The sequence below is a fragment of the Cygnus olor genome, chromosome 3 (assembly GCF_009769625.2).
Source record: "Cygnus olor isolate bCygOlo1 chromosome 3, bCygOlo1.pri.v2, whole genome shotgun sequence".
NCBI lineage: Eukaryota > Metazoa > Chordata > Aves > Anseriformes > Anatidae > Cygnus > Cygnus olor.
This window is the reverse complement of record NC_049171.1, coordinates 103,512,503-103,536,009: the sequence shown is the minus strand read 5'-3', so window position 1 is coordinate 103,536,009 and position 23,507 is coordinate 103,512,503. Positions and strand designations below refer to the sequence as shown.

At 37.1% G+C, this 23,507-nt stretch overlaps 1 protein-coding gene across 5 annotated transcripts in view; it reads left to right on the top strand.

Annotated features, from left to right (window-relative positions):
- CDC42BPA (CDC42 binding protein kinase alpha) overlaps positions 1-23,507 on the top strand; it is a 163,582-nt gene that overhangs the window by 43,499 nt on the left and 96,576 nt on the right. For all 5 annotated transcript variants that reach the window (XM_040552935.1, XM_040552932.1, XM_040552933.1 and 2 more), the window contains exons 3-6: positions 1,551-1,642; positions 7,466-7,549; positions 12,025-12,120; positions 14,907-15,055. In XM_040552935.1, coding sequence (XP_040408869.1) covers positions 1,551-1,642; positions 7,466-7,549; positions 12,025-12,120; positions 14,907-15,055 — 421 coding nt within the window. The remainder of the gene's footprint in view (positions 1-1,550; positions 1,643-7,465; positions 7,550-12,024; positions 12,121-14,906; positions 15,056-23,507) is intronic.

Genomic DNA, 23,507 nt, shown 5'->3' with positions numbered 1-23,507 from the left:
ACAAGTTAAGTCTGATAAGAAAACTCAAAAAAAATGTTACTTTTCAGGGCAAAAATACCAATTGTTGTTATCAATGGCTTGTACAGTCAAATTGTATGATAATCAAGAAAAACCTTATTTCCAAATTCATTAGCTGACTATGGAGAGGGTTTATTTGTAAATAGTTCAGCCTACAATTTTTTCCTTGTCAAGTCATTTCAAACCTACCATAACAAACTGGGTACTTGATCTTTCAGTTCATGGACTCTGGCAAGGTAATGAGTTTTTTGAGTTAAATTCTGTTTTCAACTTGTATATGGACACAAACAGTGCTAAATTGATATATATATACATATATATGTATATGTGTAGATATACACACATATATATGTATTTATATATACTGTCCTTGCTTTATTTTAAAATAGTCTAAATCTCTAAGTTTAAGAATATAAATTTAGTAAGTCAACCTCATAAAGTTGTGTATTTACTGTAGTGGAATTGTTTGCAAGAGCAAGAGAGAAGTACTAAACCCTTTGTGCTTCAGAGAAACAAAACGTTGGGGAAAAGAATGCTATTGTTTATAGGCACAATAACTATAAAGAACTTCTTTTGTCTGAAACATAATAAGTATTAAATCTTTGACTTGACAATGTATCATTCCGTTTGGATGAGAACATCCAACCTGGTGTTATATAATTCCTATATAATCTCTTAACATGAGAATTAAGTTGAATGTTGCGTGTTTAATTCTATTTCCCCCCCCTCAAACCTTGGAAATACAAACTTGAAATGCAGTGGTTTGTATTTCTTAATTTTTTTATGCTATTCTTGTAATGGAGCATAAAAAAATTAAAGTCCAGTTGTTGTTGTTCCCCTCCCACACTCTGTTTTTTTGTTTTGTTCTTCTTTTTGGGGGGGATGGGAGTGTTGGATTTAGGAAGGGAATGAAGGGAGGACAGGCTCTTTTTTATTTTGTGTTCTTTTGATAAACCCACTTTATACAGGTAGGGTATTTTCCATTGAATGTGTTAATAATGTCCTGTGAGTACAACTGTTCTTGCTTCCAGTAGCAAAGAATTAACTCATAAGTGTCCTCTCTTGAAGAAGTGGTCTATAAAAAATACTGCATGATGCATAAATGTATTATCCTTCTGGTCATCTTTCATCAGCATTTTAATTTTATATCAAATGCAATAGAGTTTAGCTGTTTGGCAGAGAAATTCATATTGTCCAACGGTCCAAAGTGAACTCCTCATTATATCATCCTTTCCTTATGCGATCACAGATCACATAAAACACAAATGCAGTGGATGTCTATGATCTCAAAAGACTATCATTGGACTGTTTTTTTTTTTTTCTTTAAAGGCAAAATCCAGTTTTCTCTCACAGCAGTTTCGTCATAGTTCTACTGGCTATTATTTCCAGCTTTAAACTTTGTTACATTACATTAGAGAATATAGGTATATAAGCAAAATGGTCTGTTGTTTTCAGGACTCTGATTACACCTATTTTACGTTTCATTTTTTTGTTTGTTTGTTTTTTAATGGTTGATATTTTCCTTGTTTCAGCAAAACCGTTTACATCTAAAGTGAAACAGATGCGACTACATAAAGAAGACTTTGAGATCCTGAAGGTGATTGGTCGAGGAGCCTTTGGTGAGGTATGTGTGTGAAAAAGGCAAAAGGAAGGATTTGAATATACTTGCTGATCTGCCTCACTGAGGAGAGAAAGTTAATAGCCACATACCAATGTGTAAGTTTTACATTATTCAGGCATAACGGATATTTTAGGCCAACCTAATACTTGATGCAAGTATATTTTGTTTTATATCTTCTCTGGCAGCCCTTTACAGCTCTTTTTAATCTCTTGACTTTTGAGAGAAGGCAAGTTCACGTGGGCTAAAAGACCATATTTCAGCCATCTGATAAGTCATTTGCTCGACTGTAGTTCTTTGAGTCAGCAGATAGAGACCACTGAGTTACTGATGGTGTGAAGATCTAGTCTTTTCCAATCATCCTAATAACTGAATTGTCTGAAAGTAGTTTTCAATAACTTAAATTGCCAGATACTGATACTGACATACAAGGAACACAGAGAAATATCTCTATTCTTGTTGCTTTGTTAGGGAATTTTTTTCCCTATATTTCTTGCAAGGATTTTACCAAATGTTAGTTTCTGTTTTAGTTGTCACCTACTACTGTCAAACTATAAAATTTTTTTGCTACTTCTGATTAAACCATCTTTATTTCAAGTTTCAAGCAAGGCTGTTGACCATGAAGTTTTATGGCCACTAGGGATCTCAGAATATACTGGGCTGGGGAAACTCGAATGAATAAACCCTAGCTTTCTGCCTCGCTTCTTAAGTTATATTAAGAACGTGCTTTGTTCTTCACTTAAGTCACTATTTATACAGAAGGAGCAACATAATGTGTAACTATGCCTAGAATTTTTTAATGGCCAAATGTGTTACAAATGGGAATAATATTCAAAGCTTCTGCAGAAGTTATTCTTTATTGCCTCAAAAAAAGATCTGAGCACTGAAATCCAAAGTACAAGGAAAAGATTCTGAGCAATGTCTTCATTTGTTTTGTAACGGGAAACGTTTTTCAGACTGTTATGTTTTCATTGATATAAGAGCATCTCTGGGGGCTTTGATGGCAGATGAGGAAGAGTTTTCAGGTTTGCTTACGTATTTGCTTAGTGTGAAAAATTAGGCTAGTAAAGTCTGATTATGGAAGAACAAAGTTCTGTAGGTAGTACTTAAGGAACAGGAATTTTTACTGTAATGTAGTATCCACTCGTTGATAATCGATCTTCAGTCTTAACCTTTGCCACAAAGAAAATGCTGCATTCACCGTCTTGATGCAAATGTTTCTGCATAAATCAGTGACTTTCTCAGTGTTGCCATAGTAGCTGCAGCTTAGTTCATACACAAATCGTGTAGGATGTAAGAAAAATCACAGTGTGAGTACTTTCGTGTCAGAAGAATCATGCATGAAACCTGCCTCATATTACACTTTTAAAAAGAAGTCATTTTAGTCTGCTGAATCAGCATCAAACTCCGCAGCAGCTAATTCCCACACCCACCCACCCTTGTAGTGCTTTCTGAGGAGGCTTCTTTGCGATGAATCATACCATGGATAGTGAGAGCATAACTTTCCCCATCCTCTCCTGGGGACAGTCCACACAACATGGTAGTTCTCTTTTAGGAACAATGTTTCTTTGTAATGCCCTACCTGAGAAAGACAGCATGACCACTTAATCATCAAAATCTTCAGTAAGGGGAAAACTTAAATTCTTTCAATTAAAATATTTGACTTTATACGTCCTTAAAGTAGGACTTTTAAAATATTTGCAAGCATATATATTAAATCTACTGACTAGTTTAAATACAAGTTTAAAGTCCTACTTAGATACTTGTCTAGGAAAACAAATTCTGTATGAAACTACTAGTTTTCTTTCCAAATAACTAGTAAGCATATAAACAAGATTTTTAAAAGGACTGCCAAATTTTGCTGCTGCTTTAGCCACCAAGCACCATAATGATATTAAGCTGCAAAATACTTGTTATTATTCAGTAGATGATAGTAGTTTGCTGAGACAGATTAAGCAGAAGATGGTTTCTTTCCAGCAAACTGTAAATGAGACCAAAGCTTCTCTAGGTTTCTGGGAAGATTAATTTTCATCTCCTGAAGCAGCATAATTCTGAAATTCCATAGACTACAAAGTTTTAGTGCAAGTTTTCATTGGCATAGTCTCAGACTTGTTTTGATTTTGATTTTACACTCCTCAGTTTTTTTTAATTTGCATAGTTAATAAATATTTCCCCTTTTGTTTATGCAAGTTTGATGTAGACAAAAAATAGTTCAAGTATTGCTTATAACTGTAAGAGGTTCTTGGTTTTCCTTTTCCCTTGAAGTCCTTACCATGCTTGCTGTCGCTCAGAGAATGTTTCATTTTCCCTTCCCTTTCCACGCATACACTTACTTATTTAAAATTTAGAGTTAAAGAGTGCTGCCTTTAGAAAACACAAATGTTTTCCTTGGGAGGAGGATTATCCTAGCTTTGAGAACTAGTCATTCCTAAATTTTGGCATCTAGGTATGAACAGTAACACCCCACCCCCCCACCCCCTTCAATCCAGAGGTTGGTCATAAGAGCTAAGACTTTATAAGAAAAGCCAAAGGAGTGTTGTGCTCAGATTGTGTTAGTTATTTGACAGATAAGAGGCTGTTAGTTCACTGTATGTTACTTTGAAACTCGGTGCTTGTTTCTGTTGGGCTGGCTACTTTTGAAAAAGCAATATTGGCCTTTTTTCCCCCTTTTCTTCCCTGTCTTTCCCATCTTTTTCATCTTTCCCCCTGTGAGAAATACAGAGAACTGTTGGAAGAATGAGGAAAAAGCATCTGACTCAACCAAAATGTTTACATCAACACATACCAGTAATTTTTGTTGAGCTGCTCACAGGAAAATATAATTTTAAAAAAGCAACAAACAAACAAAAACACCACAACAAAGAAAAATTTGTGTCCAATCTTAATAAATTCCAGTAGCAAGGCACTTCAGGATAACTACTTAGGAATGATCATCCTTTCTTCTGTCTTGACAATTTCACTGGGGAAGGGAGAACATAAAAACAGCACTCGGTGTACTTGAGCATTCATACACATAACATGTAGATGCGTGTACGTATATGTAAACACTGCCTGGCTCTGTAATCACGTTTCAGAATTTTTTGTTACAATTAGAAACCACCTCAGATTGTTCATTGCTGAAGTGTCGGGTCTTTGTTTCACAGTCAAATCCTGAAATAAGCATTGTAGAATTTACTTCCACGAAGCCCTGAGACACATAGAAAGATGCTGTGATTGCAGGAAAATGATGCTGTTTTCATTGTGGTCTTGTGTGTGTTGGGTGGGTGGGGGTGATGTAGAATATGGATGGATATGGAATGACATGAATGCCTTTGACAGACTAAACGGCTGCTCCTGATTGTAAATGCAGCTGGTAAACACGAGTCTATTTTTGTTCTTTAGTCACTCTTCAGTTCTGGTAGACATTCACAGAAAGCACCAAGCCCTCAATTATTACAAAGCCTACTCTCCAGCTGTTAACCAAAGGCAGTGCTGTATCTCTTTCAGCTGTGTCCAAGTAAATGCTGTATAAGAGACTGCAAAATTAGGCAGCTGTGCAATTAGCGCATGTCATTAAGAAATCGGGGGGGGGGGGGGCAAAAAAAAAAATACACCCCAACAACAACCAAAGAAACCAAGACCAAACAAAAGAAAAATGGCCTTTTACTGAGCATGCTAAGGGCAACAAATGAAGCCCTGAAGTTGGAGTAGAAATACCGTGTTCTGCTCACGTCTGGCTGCCTGTCCTCCAATGGTACTGGTGGGGTCGGTAAAACTTCACTCAACAACAGCAATCCAGCCAGCTGTATGGCCAGCTTTTTTATTTTTGTCCACAACAATGGCAAAATCCTTGAAAGTGCTTAAGGCAGAATTACACAGTAGCTTCATGTCCCAGACTGCATTATGCAGAAGCTGTCCCTGTCATCCAAGCTATGATACAATTTGAATGCTGACTAGGTTCAGTGTTAAGGTTTTCTCCTCCCACCATTTCTCATTTAAAAACCCCAATACAGATACAGCTTGTTAGAGATTTAGCTAGAAGAATAAAAGGAAACACAAGTTTCAAATCTGCATTGTGGGTTATGTATTACCCCAGAGGATTTCCTTCTATGGAAAATTGTGTTGCTCGGTCTTGGGATACCACGCGCAGAATAGTGGATGTTATTTATGAAAGAAAATTACAGTCTAAACAATATCTTTTTGTGTTTCAAATTTTAAAGTACCTTGAGGGATCCAAGGTCTGGACTTTAGCCTCAGTTTTTATGCATGAATCAACCTCTAAAAATTTGGGTTCGTTAAATGGGGTTAAACACGTATATTTACTACCTTTCCCTCTTCTCTCCTTTTTTTTATTCTTTCCCCTCACCCCAAAGGCAGCAGTATCAAGAGCAGGGCTGGTAATGTATTGCTGCACAAATGGGAAGCAACAGCTGCTTTGTCTGGGAATCTATAGCTAAGTAAGAGGTACACTTTTAGATATGGTTAAGTTTAGACATCTGAGTATTGCAATCCTTCAACGTGTACTTTTGCCATATGTATGAAGCTGGTGCAGCTGAAGACACATTTGAAGATGGCTGAAAGATGTTTGCATTACGTGTTCTTCAAACTGTCTGATCTTGTATTTTCTGTTATCTTTGTCTTCACACATGGCTAGTTTACTGATTATGAACGAGGCAGAAGGAACGTAGGAATCAACCTTAGTATTCTTTTTTTTGTCACTGGCCTGCAGGATGAAGATGGTGATAATCTGGGTGGCAGCATGCTGGTTTGTAACTGAGTGCACACAGAAATAAATGTATTTCCCTAAGCCTTAGAGATTATTTGAAAGGGAGGAGGCAGAATGGGTTAGTTGGTGAATGGTTATTAAAATGTATTGTATTGATAGTTGAACTTCTCCATAACTGGTATGGTAATACAGTGGTCCGGTCTCATTTTGATCAGCAACTCTTGAATGTGTGTCAGATTATTGATGGCCACTTTGATTAAGACACTTAGCTTTCTGTACCCAGGGAATCCTGAACTGTGAAAACATGTTTATGTAAAATTCTTCACTTCCTCTTTCATAAAAATATTCCATCTTAGCTTTTCATATAAATGAGCAAAACTATAATATTCTCAGAAAAAGAGTATATCAGTACGCTTTGCTAATGCAATATTAGATGGGCCTACGGTATCTCATGTTTAACAAACAATGAAGGGGAGTAGAGCTTGTGTTTCCTTACGTTTACTTTTCTAGAAAATGTGAGTTTCAGCATTTCCCTGCCGCTGACAAGAGGCATGATAAAAGGGTTCATTGAACTTCAAGTGGAAAAATATGAAGTAATACTTTACCATATATTTTAGTGCATTTTTTTGAAAGAGTAGAAATTACCTCATAGCAAATCTACAGTAATAATTTGTGTCTAGAACCTAGAATAAGTTGTTTCTTGGTTTTAGAAACTGACAACTAAGTTGTTGTCTTTTCTTGGTGGGTCTGTAACTTAAATTACTGTGTAATACTGGAAGGATGAGTCCAAGAATATCAAGTATACAGCCAGTGATAGCTTCGTGCAGATGATAGAGCAAGAAATGTGATAGTGTGAAAATACCATTGTTCATCTAGTCACCTAGAAAAATGATGCGTAGTGAAAGTGTGATACATAATGAAAGCTTAAAGTAGACTTGGAGCTTTTGCAGAATAAATATCCTGTACTGCTGTGATGTTACTCTTTCTGGATAGTGATGCTATGGTATCATGCATGGATAGTAAAGTTGTTTCCGAAACACTGAAGAAAAAAAATTGCAAGGCTTCATAAAAGAAAACATAATGTCTTTTAATGTTTAGGCTTATCTTTTGTTTATCTTTTCCAGGTTGCAGTAGTAAAACTGAAAAATGCAGATAAGGTTTTTGCCATGAAGATACTTAATAAGTGGGAGATGCTGAAGAGAGCTGAAGTAAGATAAAATTTTTTTCTATAATCAAATACCCTCTTACTGTAGTGAATTGTTACTTCTTTTTCCTTGAGAAGACTCTGTATATTCCAGTTGAGGAGGTGCTTCAGTACTTACTGGCAATATGAAGATTAATATCAAAATAAGCTTAAAGCAGTTCATGGGAAGGGTTAAGTGGCATGGTGACTTGATTTAGGTGGGGCTGAATGTTTTGTACAGTACACTGTTTCTGTAATTGGCCAAGAATTATGTACTATACAAGCAACCTTATAGTGTATTTATTTCAGTAGTCTTTAGCAAGTATATTTTTTGTGGTATAAGGAAATTACCAAGCTTTAACTCACCATGTGTATTAGTTTGTCAGTATTTGGAATTTAGTCAAGGTCCAATTTTTTGATTGAAAAATTAGATAAAAGTTTCAAATTTGAGAGCGTGTTTCATAAAAATGTCCCATTTGCAAAAATCTGTGGCAGAAAGTTCATTGCTAAAGCATAAGTCCATTCTGTGTTCTGAAAAAACTCTTTCGCTGGTGCTGCTTTGCTTTGGGTTCCTACTTGTATTATATGATTTCACCTTTCATAGAATCCACAGTACCTTTCCATGGATTCCTGTGGAAAGAAACATTAAAAAAAAAAATGCAGTCTGCACATGAAAATTAGTATATTTGTTTTTAATTGAACATGTATCTAACTCTTTAATTTATGTGAACTTCTTAATCTTTGCATACTAAAAACCAAACCGTCTAAAGTAGACTCCTAAAACTAAAACTCAATAAAAGCAACAAAGTTGTTTGACCATTGTCTCTTCCTCAGTTTGGATGGTGCAAGCAATATCTTGGCTGCCTCAGGGCTACCTTCAATCCGTTCTCTGCCCAGCTTGTATTTGTGTTGGGGATTGCTCTGACCCAGGTGCAGGACCTCGCACTTGGTCTTGTTGAACTTCATGATGTTTGCATGGGCCCACCTCTCAAGCCTGTGAAGGTCTGTCTGGATGCCATCCTTTTCCCTCCAGCATGTGGACTGCACCACACGGCTTGGAGTTATAAGCAAACTTGCTGAAGGTGCGCTTGATCCCACTGTCCATGTCACCAACAAAGGTGGTAAATAGTGCCAGTCCCATTACCAACTCCTGAGGAGCTCCACTTGGACATTGAGCTGTTGACCCACAACTCTTGGAAGCAACCATCTAGCCTTACCCACTGAGTGGTCCATCTGTGAAATCCGTTCTCTCTCCAATTTAGAGAAAAGGGTATAATGTGGGTCAGTGTCAAGTGCTTTGCACAAGTCCAGGTAGATGATGTCTGTTGTCCTTCCCCTATCTACCAATGCTGTAACTCCACTGTACAAGGCCACCAGATTTGTCAGGCATGATCTGCCCTTAGTGAAGCCATATTGGCTGTCAACAGATATTTCCCTTATTTCCCATGTGCCTTAGCATAGTTTCCTGGGGCATCTGCTTCATGATCTTGCTTGGCACAGAGATGAGACTGACTGGCCTGTAGTTCCCTGGGTCTTCCTTTTCCCCCCTTTTTAAAATGGTGGTTATGTTTCCCTTCTTCCAGTCCATGGGAACTTCAGCAGACTGCCACGACTTCTGTAGTGGTTTTATGTGACAAGGTTTTGGTAGCAGGGGGCCATAGGGGTCACTTCTGTGAGAAGGATCTAGAAGCTGCCCCATGTAAGGCAAGGGCCCCGCTGCTGACCAGAGCTGAGCCAATAAGTGATGTTGTTTTGCACCTCTGTGAGAGCATATTTAAGAAAGGGGAAAAAAAATGCTGCCACGCACTCAGCAGCTGGGAGAGTGAGAGGAGTGAGAAACAGCCTTGCAGGCGCCAAGGTCAGTGAAGAAGGAGGGGGAGAGGTGCTCCAGGCGCCGGAGCAGAAGTCCCCTGAGGTCTGTGGTGAGGACCATAGTGAAGCAGGCTGTCCCCCTGCAGCCCATGGAGTACCACGGTGGAGCAGGGTTCCACGCTGCAGCCTGTGGAGGCGACCACGGTAGAGCAGGTGGACCTGCACTGACGGAAGTTGCGGCCTGTGGAGGACCCCAGCTGGAGCAGGCCCTGGGCCAGAGCTGCAGCCCGTGGAGAGGAGCCCACGCAGGAGCAGGGGGTCTGGGGGGAGCTGCTGCCCGTGGGGGACCCGTGCTGGAGCTGTTTGCTCCTGGGGGATGGACCCCATGGTATGGAGCCGTGTGGGAGCAGTTCTTGAAGAGCTGCTGCCTATGGGCAGTCCCCGCAGGATCAGTTCGGGAAGGACTGCATCCCGTGGGAGGGACCCCACAGCACAGGGGATGAGAGTGACTGAGAAGGAGCGGCGGAGACTGAGTGCTATAGGCTGATCACAACCCCCATTCCCCCGTTCCCCTGCGCCGCTTGGGGGGAGGAGGTAAAAGAGGGCGGATGGGGGGAAGGTGTTTTTAGTTTCTTTCCGTTGTTTCTCACTTGTCGAGCTTGTTAGTAATAGGCAATGAATCTTACTGTCTCCCTACTCTGTGTCTGTTTTGCCCATTACAATAATTGTTGAATGATCTCCCTGTCCTTATCTCAACCCTTTAGCCCTTTGCATCATATTTTTCTCCCCCTTTCTCTTTGAGGAGGGGGAGTGAGAGGGCAGTTGTGGTGGAGCTTGGCCGCCCACCCAAGTAAAACCACCACAACCTCTCAAATATGATGGATAGCGGCTTAGTTGGATCAGATGACCTCTGGAGGTCTCTGCCAACAATTTAGAAAAACTGTGCCTTAGGAAGATGAAGTGTAATGTTGAGATCATGGATTGGGCACAAAAGGCTCTTGGTTCAGTCTTCCCCCCAGTTATAAAGGTTTCAGTCAGGCCAAATTTGTTATATTCCCAAAAGAATAAGACCCCAGAGATACATACATTGAGTCCACAGAAGAATAAAATGATTTTGCTACATGTCTGTCTTCCTTTCCTCTGTGAGAAGGTGCTGCTTTGTCCAGTGCCCTGGGAGTTGTGATGGAGGTCCTTAGCCATGTGGCTCTGAGGAGAGCTCTGAAGGGAGAACACAAATGCAACCTTCCTTTTAAGAATAAGTCCATTTATTAGTTACATTGAATCACTATGTCTTAGTGCAGTTGTATTGATATGAACATGTAAGCCATGTTTAGACTAATGCAATTGCATCTATTCTGGAATTTACTTCTATTTGGCAGCAGTATAACACAGCAAAAAAACAACAGCATGAATTTATGTAATTGAACTATGTTATAGCAATTACAGGAACCACTGATACAATCTTTTTTTGGCCATGAATTAACAAAAAGCCCATATACCACTTACTTAGACTCCTTGGCTGTTGCTGTCTCAACTGTGATCTACTGTGGTAATACCTGTTGCTGTCTGCTCTAGGCATGTTGTCCAGAGGTGAGTGTTTAGAGTGCTCAAGGAACGCACAGCCTCCTGTTCTTACGTTAAATCATGGCAAAAACAACAGGAATTATATAAACTGTGTAGTAATTAATACTTGAATTGTGTAATAACAAGTAGAGAATCTACATGTCATTTCGTTTATCCTTGTGAAAGCAAGAGTTCTTAGTATCTCATTCTGAAATATGCAGAGTTTACAAACAAGGAAGGAAAAAAACCAAGCTGAAGCATAAATAGTTTTTTTCCCTTTGAAGATGTTCCTCTCTTCTCCCACCCCCAAGTCTATTTTTCATTTAATAACCTTTGACAGTATTTGTTTTTAAGGTTTTTTTTTTGTTATTTACACAAATTTCACTGCTTATTTCATGCATTATGCTGTGATTAAAGTATGCCACATTTCTTTTCCTTGGTTGTTCGCTGTATTCACCAAAATAAGACCTGTTACAGCTTATTTGATTAGAGGAGGGGGAGTTACTTTCTGCTTTGTTTATACTGAATGTATTCTTCTGCATAGCTCAATCTCAAATGCTATGTCACTCTTCATTCTTCACTTTCCAAATCTCACAGCTACCAATAGACGTGTCAGGGGTCTGGTATATGGCTATTGTTTTTGGAAGTGAAATTGGAAAAGTGAAAAGGCTTGATTTTACTTCAGATTTAGCTGTCTCATAGGATGTAAGAGAGATTGAGCATGGTTCAAACTGATGAACCATCCTGGGGAAGTAGCAGAGTGTGTTGGAAGAGTTTATTGTCTCTGTTTTTCTCTATCAGTTGTCTAAATAGAGCCCATACAATTATTATTCTTTCTTTTACACTATCTTTTAGACACTATTCTGAACAAAATTGTAAGTTAGCTTTCATTAACAATGTAGAAAAGTACAACTGTTTAATGTGAAGAAAGTAGACTCTTCTGATACCTAATTTTTCTTAGATTTTGACATGTTTGGAGATTGTAGTAAATGACTTTTTAACTGAGAGAGAGATTTGAATTTGTTTTCCAAATATGATGTTAAAAATTAAATAGCCAGGTTGCAAAATGTGTTTGCTTTTGTTTATTTAATTTAAAGCCTATAATAATTATTTTCTCCCCTTCAGACAGCATGTTTTCGAGAAGAGAGAGATGTATTAGTGAATGGAGATAACCAGTGGATCACAACGTTACATTATGCATTCCAGGATGAAAACTATTTAGTGAGTGTTGCACTTACGTATATATGAATAGAAATTCAGATTCTTAGTTGTGGTATGAGAGACAAGTATTGTTCATTAATTGTGTATTCTGAACCTTTTGAGCACCTATAAGCTTGTGCATAAGATAATGAAGGATGGAGGGTGGTAGACACTTAAACTTTTGCTATTGCTATCTCAGGAATGTAATTTTGTTTTCTAAACCGTTTTGCATTTGTTGATAAGTTTCTGCATTTATTGATAAACCTGGATCTATCTGCACCTTCTTTTATAATTTGCCCCTCTAGTTTAATTGGATTAATAAAAGTGTGTTTACTGACATAAGCTTTCTATTTATGTGATTAACATTACTGATTGGAGCTTTACAGTTAAAATATGGAATTGTCCAATTTTTGAAATAACAATTCATTTTGATTGGTCTTTGCTTTTTTGAAGATTTAAAACCACTAAGATGTAATAAAGCAATGTTCTTCCAACACGGAAGAATGCCACTAAGTCTTAATAATTAAGATTTGGAAGCTGTAGCTGTAGATGAAAGTATCTCTTTAATAGTCAATGTTACTTATTTTTCAAGTATTTTGACAGACTTGCAAAAAAAAGGTAATATGAAAAAACATCTTGATTTTCTGTGAAATCTTTCTCACCAAAAATATGTTTTCATTGTGTTACTGAAGTTCTGCTAATACTTATGCCCCTAAAGGTAAACAACTGTACATCGATAGATTTTGTTTATTTGGTTTTTATTGCTTTGTGCTTTTGAATCTGTATCGTTAGTACGTTCTAATGTCTTCTTGAAAATCTAACATGCAGTCATATTTTTTTTATTTATTACAATAAAAGAAGTGCTATGCACAGAATTGTTGGAGAATTGTAAATTTTTTTGGCCACTATATTCCTTTATGTTCTGTCAGTTCACATGCTTTTGGAGATCCATGGATTTTGATGGAGTTTATATAGAAACAGGGCTCTGCATGTATGAGCCTAACTGTTGTCCTAAAAACCTCCCAACCTGTTTCATTTTTCATTAATTTGGACAGTAAATAAGATATCATGTTTTATGTAATTTTGATTTTACTATCAACAGTATTACAAAGAAAATATTATATATTCAGCAGCAGCCTGCTAGAATGTATTGTAGTCTTGCAGGTTTTTCGATTTTTACTAAGCACCGAGCGGCTTCTGTTCTTTATCTTCTAATGAATCTTCTGTCTGCTAATAGGAGATAGTCTTGCAGCTTTTTGGAGAAAATCTCAGTAACGTTGTTTTTCATCATTTTAGTGCAAGTGTTATTACTATTTCTCTATATACTTTTTATTAAAAGAAAATTAAAAAAAAAAAAAGTGCTACCAGGTACCAGAGGAACAGAAGCGGAGGGCATAGCTTTCTGCCAGGTGGTCAACCATGTCTGTGCCTCCTCACTGCCCCACACCTGACAAAATACTGTTTAATGCATTGCTGTTGGTTGGGGAGGCCATCAGGGCTGCGGCCCATGCCTGCTGGTGAGCAGAGCAGGCTGCTTAATGACAGAGTGCACTCTCCTTGCATGAAAAGCTGCGCAAGCTACCCTAACTGTATTTGTGGCCCTGGTCACTGGCACTCCCCAGGGATGGGTTGTATGCAGCTTCCTGCCATTTTGAACTGGCTGCATCATCAGTTGTCTTTGCCCGACTGCCACTGGGCCCTCTTGCGAGACTGTTTGCCTGCTGGCCCGCACCTACACAAATACAACACATGATGCACGGCTTGAGAGTGTTGGGAATCAGAAACCCCCTCAGATGCTCCCTGGGACCTCACAAGCCTCATGCTCTTCTCAGCCAGGCAGGTGACTGCTGCTCCTGCTGCCATCACGCGGTTACTAGTGATGGCTTCCTGTGGCTGGCTGCCATTTTGAACTGGCCATGCGGTCAGCTTACTCCACTCAACTCTCACCAGGCCCTCTTGAGAGAATGATCTTACTTTAGTTTGTTATATTCTTTTTCTCATTTACTTTTCCAGCTGCTGTTCCACAATTAAAATAAATAAAAAAAAAATACTCTTTGTGAGTTCCTACGTTTCTTTCCAGTCCTTTTGACCACGCTGTAAGGAAGTGGGGGTTCATTCTGTCATAATACAGTAAAGAGAAGAAAGATTGTGAGCTCTTTTAAGTCTTTGCATCTGATCCAATGGCAGACATGCTTCATTATATGCTTCATTAATAAAGCAGAAATCAAAGTGTTTTCTTCCGTGATATCAGTTAGAGAAGGTGACGTCTTCCATCACATATTGGCAGATCCTGTATTGTGTGCAGTGTCAACAGTATCTAGAATTACGCTATAAGCCGCTTGAATTCTCTCACTTTTTGCTTTAATCTATGAGTAGTCTAAAAAATTTTACTTTCCAAAATCATTTATATAATAGGAAAAGAAGATGGTAAGTAAAAGGGAAGGGGAAGCTTGGAATATTATATTTCCTAAATGAGATCCCTAATTAACACAGATTATGATAGGTCTGTGCTTTAATCCTGTATGCCTTTTGCATTTAGTTGAAGGATACTGTTTTTAAAAGGGCATTTTGAGTATCTAGATATAACTGTGTTTGATGATGGGACAGTGGATGAAGCTGATAATGTTTTGTCACGAGGCTGACTATGTTTGGATATATATAAATATATATATATAAATATATATGAAAATATATATATGATAATTTTTGCAATAAATTATTTTTTATGTTTCAATTAGTTTTTAAGTCTTAAATTCAGTCAGTATGTTTTTCTTCCCATTTGTTTTCTCATCGTTCCCACTCCATAGTACCTGGTTATGGATTACTATGTTGGAGGAGACCTGCTTACATTGCTCAGCAAGTTTGAGGACAGACTACCTGAAGATATGGCTCGTTTCTATTTGGCTGAAATGGTGATAGCTATTGATTCTGTTCATCAGCTGCATTATGTCCACAGGTAAGCAATTTGAGCTCCAGATTCCTGTTGGAATTAGGGAGAGTTACTTGGAATGATAATTCCCGTTAAAAAGTTAAAGCTAGTAACAAGTATTTGCCATGATAATAAGCATAGTAGAACATACCTGCCTTCATCTTGTGGCTGTTGAGAATTGTTGATAACCTTGTACCATGTGATCAAAGACATGAATGAGGACATTTATGAATATCCAAATGTGTTTGCTGAATCTTATGCATTGGCACATGTTAGAGTAAATGATCCATCGTTTATAACAGCAAAACTAGAAACCTCTTCCTGAAAAATCTTTGAACAGGTTTATTTAAGGGTCAGGTTCTGTTTCTTAGTTAAATTGGTTCAATCTATAAAAAAGTTGAAAACACACCATTGTGTGTTCTGCTGTGGATTCCCCACCCCTCCTCTCCTCCCCCCCCCAACATTTTCTTTTGGACTTGATCAAATTATCTTTAAAACAAAGCGATAACATTTTTCTAAATAGGTACTTAAATTGTGATACTTTATATTTACATTGGTATATAAGAAAATAATGTATATTGTTCAAAGGAAAATGTTATGTCATTTGTGTCCAACATATTTGGAGGCCATAATTGCTTTTTCCATAAAGCTAGCATCATCTTTTCTTTAGTGTGTCATCTCTGCAGAATTCCGTGGTAGTTCTTGTGTGCAGAGCAAAGATTACCTTATAAGAGGCTGAAATTTTAAATATACTCTGAATAAATTTATTTTGTTCTGGCAGAAACCAGTAGAATAACTCACAATTATTTAAGCTGGTTTATTAACCTGGCAGAATGAACTCTTTTGATATGTCCATTTATTCTCCTTAATCAGAGTCTGTACTGGCCATTCCTTCTTTTCCTGTTCTTATTTGTCTGATTGGTGTTAGAAGTTTTTTTTGGTGTGTGTGTGTTTTGTTTGTTTGTTTTTATCCAAAAGATGTATTGCAATTGGCTTTGGTTTGTTACTGAGTTGTGTTTTCTTTCCTTTGAGATTGTGGCTTTTCACGAAAGAGCTATAATTAGAATGCTTTCATATGGGATGGTGCTAAACTGCAAATTGCTCTGCTGGAATATTTTGAAGTCTGCTAGTTTTGTTGAAGAACTGTTGACCTGATAAAGAGTTCTTTGTGATAATGCCTTGTGGAAAAGCCTAAGCAGAATATTTTCCCTTGTGGTTTTCTTGAATCTTGAACATTTCAAACATATATTTCTGAGAAACCGTTTCTTCATTTAGGACCTAATGTGAAAGGCTTTTGTATTCAGTTTTATTTTGCATCTAGCTTTTAAAATGTGTTTGTGGGTGAACTGTTAAAGTACTGTCTCTTCTGTTACCAGGTGAAGTGTACCCCGTGTACTACATATGTAGAGTGCTATATTTTGTACATATGGTAGATATGATATTTCCATTCTCAAATAGTTAATGTCCTCAAGACAAAATAGGTGTTGGTGTAAAGTTCTGATAGAATATTAAGGAGCATTGTGGTTTGAAACAACATGCTATTATGCCTGCATATTTATTATTATTGAATGTTTCACAAAAAAGTCCCTATGAATTCTGAGTCCTTTGTTGTTTGATTTGCAGCTTTGCTAGTGAGGCTCCCATATTTATAAACCAAATTATACATGCCCCTTCAGCACTTGGCACAGGCAGTTGGCATATTTCATCATTAATACTGTTGTAATACAATGCTTGTTTAAAAGGGAATGTTTTGCAAAGATAAAAAAATATAAAATGGATTTGAGTATATGTTAGATGATCAGCCATTGAAGTGTGACCCATTGCACTATTAGTAGGATGTTTGCAACTGTTAAAGCAAGTGAAAGGACAAGAAAACTCATCTAAATTCCACTAACGCTGTTGTAGTGAAAGTTTGGGTGCGGTGGCCACATCCTTTTTGGGAGCCTGTTGCACACAGAGAAGGACATAGGAGAAGTAGAAGGAAATTACTATTAAAAACAATGGATAATGGTAGTGATAATTGTAATGAATAGTCAATATACATCAGCATTTGAACTGAATAGTAGGTAATGAACTAGAAAGCATTTTTCTTTCAAGTGTGTTTGTTTGTTTCCTTTCATAAAATTAGAGAAGCTGTTTTGCTTTCTTTAGTGCTCCAGTTCTTTCAGGATAGATTTTTAACCTTAGCCATACACTATTGTACTTTGATAGTTTTCCTTTTCTCTGAATGCTTTTACAGCTTTAAAAAAATGTATTTCTGCTTACGCAGTGTGCAATCTCTTGCTCTTTTCAGTTGTTAAACTCTTCTTTGTTTCAGGTTGTTTTGTTTGGGAGTGATATTGAATGCAGTGGCAGTTGGTGTGCAGACTGCTCTGATGTCACATGCTGCAAGATACTTTTCTTTCCTAAAACATGGTGACCAAACCTCAAATGCAAGCAACCTCAGCATTATTAAACAAAATTGCTTCAAGTGTGTTTCAGGTTTTGGAGTTCTAAATTTGAATGCCATTTCTACACTAACACTGTGGGATTATGCGATGAATTGACAGTGGGAAGGAGATGAAGATCTAGGTATTAGTGGAATTGCACAGAAAAATTGTTTTTGAAGCTGTCTCCTGATACCTAATGAACCAAGGGGAAAAGTAGCTAGCTGAAAATAACATCAACACTGGTGTTTTAAGGATATTCTTTTTTTTTAATCTGCTTTTAAAATAAATAGTTCAAATAAATCATAATGTTTTTGAGATAGTCATTCGTAACATGAAATGTTGATAATTATTAATTTCTGATCAATTAATTTATGTGAAGAGATCATGTAGTATTTTACTTCGTGGTTAAACGATGGCTTAGAATGTTAATAAAACAGCATTTTTTTAAATGTATTTCTTAGCTTTTCCTATTGTGATAAATTCACCAGTATTGACATTGCCATAGGACATTGACAGCTCCAAGACTAGTTGTAGAAAGTAACCGCATCCAAGCATACGTGCAGGTGTTCACAACGAGATGGAAAGTACTTAAGTGTAGCTCTCACAAATGCAGGACTTCCTTGGGAGTTTGTTAGGTTTATAACTACCCCTGATACCTTAAATAACTAATCTGAAATAATGAAATCATGCCTGCTTGTAGGCCAAGGTTAGATATTATCTTGTGCTAGTTTTCTGCAAATTGTAGTGTCATACAAGGTAATACGTTACTTTTATTTGGAATCAACATCAATTTGTCTTTTATTTTTGTAGCACCGTATTTTATTTGTAGCACCATATTTTGAGTTTCAGTTGGAAAAAAAACCACTAACTCTATATGCAGTATTTCTAATTTCAGCTTCAAGGCTTTGTTGTTACTAGGAATGCTTAATTCCTTAGAGTATATGTTAAAAGTTTATATTTGCATGTGCTATCAAATATCCAGATGAATGCTGAAGTAAAACTCTCTCAGATAGGTAATTACACTTATTTAGGCATTTTGTCTTACTTCAGACATGGAAATATTTTTTTTCCTACAATGGAGATTTTTTTAAAACTCACTTCTTATTTGAATGGCAAGGCAGATTTTCTTTCTGTTTTATATAAAGTGGAAATCAAGGTGGTAAATGCTTATTCTTTCCGAAATCTTTTTAAGTAGAAAAGACTTTAGAAGGCCTGGCTGCTACTGGAAGAAATTTTCTAGTTTTTTAGTTGTTACTGTCTTTTAGTGTGAAGTATTTTAGCATCCTAAGTCACCAGAAATTTATTTTTCTTTCCTTTCCATTTTTTTTTATATCAACTTCTGAAATATGTCAGGCTTCACTGGAAAATTGGAGTTCTTAAAATGTAGAGCAACTGAATTCTCTGTGGAAGTGACATCCTTTCTGAAAAACACTGAACGTAAGGGGATAAATGCACTGGAGGGGTAAAAGTACTGTCTATTCCCTATCAAGCCAGCCTTTGTTTTACTTCTAACAAGTTACTGTTTGTTCTCACTAAAAATCATCTTAGGGACATCCTTGAGATATTAAATATAGTTAAGCAGCTGAAATCCAGGATTTTTTGGGGGATGCATTTCATGTTCAACTATAAGTTTCAGTGCCAGCATATCCAGTTTTGAGTTGCTGAATGAGTGGTTTTCTGTGTTTTGGGTGTATCCCATCTTTCCTGATCATTAATTTGCTGAAGTGGAAAATGTGGAGCTGGAAAGCACATCTATGGAGTTAGCTGCATTGTGCATTTGGTCTGAGTTGAGTTGGCACAGTGATGTGCCAAGCATTCAGGCCTTGGTAAAGTGAACACTAATTGTGGGTTTGAAAGAAAGCACCAACGTATTTTAAGTGTTTACCAAACTTTGGAACAGACATAATGTCAAACACACCCATGAAGATGTCCTTACAAAGTGCTGAGAGTGAAGGAAACGGAGCTAGAAAAATAAGGAAAAAATAACATCAGAGTATTTTGATAGTCTACTTAAGACGTCTTGCTTTGAATTTTTGCAGTTCAGTTTTGGATAGAAAACTTCAGGACAGAAAGTTATTTTATTAAGTATTTGGTAAGCTCGTGCTCCTTTGCAAGGTATTTGTTTACAGAGGCAGGAGAGCTCCATGAGTCTAGGCTGTTTCCTCTTCATTTCTTCACCGAGGAGGGGCTGGAAACAAAGGCCATCTTTATAGACTCTCTGGGCTTTCATTTTGCCCCATGACCCCCTAAAAATCCCATAGTACCTCTTCAGGGTGGCACCCAATCTGTGGTGAGGACTGTGAGGCTAATGTTATTTGACTAGAATTTGTTGGTAGGACTTCTTGAGGAGACTATGATGAACTAGAAGTATTTGAAATAAAAGACCTGTGTGTATGAAAAGAGCTAGTGGATCAGACTGAATGTGCTATCGTGTAGAGGTTAAACAGTTTCTTAGTTTTGTGTCTAGTGGGATTGTTAATTTAAGTGAAATCTGTGCAATGGATGCATGAGCTAGTGAAGGCCCACATTCTGTGTTACTTGAGCAGAAGTAATTTAGAAACCATGCCTTAAGTGATAGTAGCCTTGAGTGGTCCTTTCAGCAGAGGCACTTCTACAAACCTTCAGCCTTTTTTCTCCCATTGTTCCATTCTCCCCAAGATCCAAGCTCCAAAAATCCCTTCTGCTCTGCTGAAACAAAGGGCTGTGGGGCTGTGCAGCATACTGAATGAGGACATCAGTCCAAGTTAGAAGTAATTTTGCATCGTAATCTAGGTCAATCCTCCAGTCTGATTGATAGAGAATAGGAGGGAATCATTTTAAGCTGGACTTCCCAGTAAAATCTGTGGTAACACTGACTCTTTTTTCCGCACAACCAATGAGTGCTACTTGAGATATTGAAGATTCGTTGAATTCTATGATTTAAAAAAAAAAAAAAAAAGACACAGGAAGATCTTGGAGCTAGAGTGTCTTAAAGGAAGGACCCATGAGGATCCTGGAGCTAGAGTATCTTAAAGGTAGTTGTTTTAAATATACATAGCCGCAGAACCTCCAGAAATAAAACCTTCCCCTTCTATCTGTGATATTTACCTGCTGAGGAAGGACATTCTTGATTATTATCAGTTGAGGAAGGCCAGTAATGCAAGGAGCTTATCCCTCTTTTTTTTTTTTTTCTATGAGTGCCCATTGGTCTTTTAGCTTGACAATTATGCCTTTATTAGAGCAAAAGACACATAGGAAAAGCAGAAATGTTTAGATGAAGATATTTTTTTTTAATGTAGGTTGGTATAACTTCAGGTTGCAGTTGCTTCAAAAGCAGATAGATGTGAGCATTCTGTCAGATGGTATGTAATCCCATTTAGGTCGGAGCTGGATGTGGTTGTCCTAAAACAGAAGCATATAAAATCCTGCTAAAAGTGAAAATGAGAGAGATGGACAGAAAATAAAGTTTGATTGAAAACGGTCCTTTTTAACTTTGTGCCTTAATGGGAAAATTCTTAAAGCCAAATTTCTTCCACTGAATTACTCCATATTAAAAACAAAACAAAACAAAAAAACAACTTGCCTTCCAAGTAATATTGTTTATAGCAAGGCTCAGTGATTACCAAAAGCAATGGATCTTCCCAAGAGATACTACTTACTACCTTTAGCGTAAAAATTCATTTGACTTCTGTGGTATTTGCAGAAGAAAACTGCATTAGAATTAATATAGCTCTGATTTGAGGTCTGTTTCAGTGTCTTATGAAGTTGGAGGTGTTTTCAGAATTTGATAAACTTCTTTTGAAGACAAAGATTCTTGTTGGTAAGCTGTACATGCAGAGAGAGAGAGAAAAGCTTTAATTTTACACTCATTCTGTTCTGAGTATTTCTGACCTAGAAATATTTTCTACACCTACGTGCTTTAATATCCAGAATCAACAGTAGGAAAGTAGGACAAAAACATTTTTCTTGATTCTGACTTTTTAGTCCTGGTCACTGTGGTTTGGAGGGTGTAATTAGTTCATTGCTTGGTGACTTAGGATATAGAGTTGGTGACTAATACTGTCAATAATTTTGTCCTTGCTTAGAAAGTTAAGAATGATGCAGGCAGCAATGAAGATGGCAGTTGTGTGATGGAGTCTTTATTATTCTCAAGTCTTTTGTTTTATTAGAAGTAGACTAACTGCCTCATCTTTTGTATTCTACAAACTTTCTATTTTGTTTTTTTTTTTTGTCTCTTTTTGTGAGCACAGTATTTATTTCATACTATCTCCCTTCATAGTGTCTTGAATTTTCATTTACTAATACTCTATGCGGTACCCTTCTTTATCTTTTCTTCTTAGTAAATGAAAATATCCTTGCATGAAGTCTGATTCCTGAAATATCATTTAAGGAAGAATTGGTCCAAATAACTGTATGTACACTGATGCTGTTCTACAGTAAGTGTTTCCCTGATGTTACATTCTCAGAAGAGCTGTTCTTTTCTTAGAAGATTCTACCCCAAGTTCCTTTGCAATAATGACAAACTATTACTAGCTTTTAACTTCTTACTTGAGGAAAAAATAGGTCACTTAAGATCCTGCAAATTAGAACACTGTTTACAAAGCAAATGCTTGAGTGTGGTCATGCTTCGTTCAGTTGTGGAAGGCTTCATGGCTGGGGTTAGGGAACCAAGAACTTGTAGAGTTTTATCTGAAAAGTTGTATAAAAATCTTTATTGACTCAGGTGCTGTGATACTTATACTGTTCAGGTTTTCTTTATTAGCTCTTGGGGGATATCCTCAACATTTCCACATGCAGTAGGAAATAGTGGTATTACTGCCATTGTAACTCACTAATTTTCAATAAATAAATTTTTTAGATGAGTACTTCCAGAAAGGCTTGTAGGTTTGGGGATTGCAATAAACAAGGAAAAATAAGAAATCCATATGCCCTTTGTTACAAACACTGGTAATAAAGGGAAAGTGTTGGAAAATAGAAAAATTGGAAAAGATAATGTTTATTTAAACATGGGTCTAATTCTAAAGAGTTTAATAGTGATTTAAAAGAACTAACTTTCTGTATCTCAAACACTTCTTGATTTTTGGTCTGTTTCATAGTATTGGAGCTAGAGGTAGGTTTGGGCAACTGAATGAAGTTTCTTGTAAGTTAAAATTTTCCTGACTTATTTCGCAGGTAGCAATTTTTGAAGCGGTGTTCCATACAAATTTTGTATGGTCATTCTTAAAGTTGTTGTTCACTCTGAGTCATCTGACAGCTTTCATCTTTCTGAAACTTTAATTACAAAGCCACATGTAATATGAATATGAATAATACTCCACATGGTATATTAGAAAAAACCGTGCTCTATCTGTACTACTTTACTCTCTCTGCTAGAATACTTCTCGAAGTGGAACCACCACAGTTCTATCACACTGAAAGGATACAGGTACAATATAATTATCTGATGTATCCAGTGCCCTCTCCTCTGTCGCTTAAAACTGATAAGCTCTTAGCGTATAGATGAGGTTTTTGCTGTCACCCTCAACATGCAGATATTTACCTTTTACACTGTTAAATTTCATCCAATTTCTATTATTATAGTCCTCAGTTTAACTATTTCTGTACTCCTGATATTCCAGTCTTCCCTGCGGTTACTGCTGCTTTCCAGCTCCACGTTACCTGCAGGTTTAATTGGCATACACTCATTTTGGTGCCAAGGTTTTTAAAGAAAATGTTGAATCAGTTTCAAAACGGACCCTGGAGGATTTCCACTAATAATCTTGCTTCAGCTCAATTTTATTTCCTTTTTCAGCACTACCTATTGTTACCTCTTTTTAACTCATTTCCTTACCAATACCTTTACTAGTCCTGACATATTTTCTTTCAGTGGCACTATTTCTCATGTGAAAAAAAATATATAATAACACTTTCATATGTGATTGTGTCAATTCCTAACACCGTGATAAAAAATAATCTGCTCCTGATGTGTTGAATGTGCAAAGTAATTTAGATTTTGCTCCCAGATGGTATGGTCTAACATGGTATTCATCAAAATCATTCTAAATATTTCACATTATATTTGAGGAAGTGAA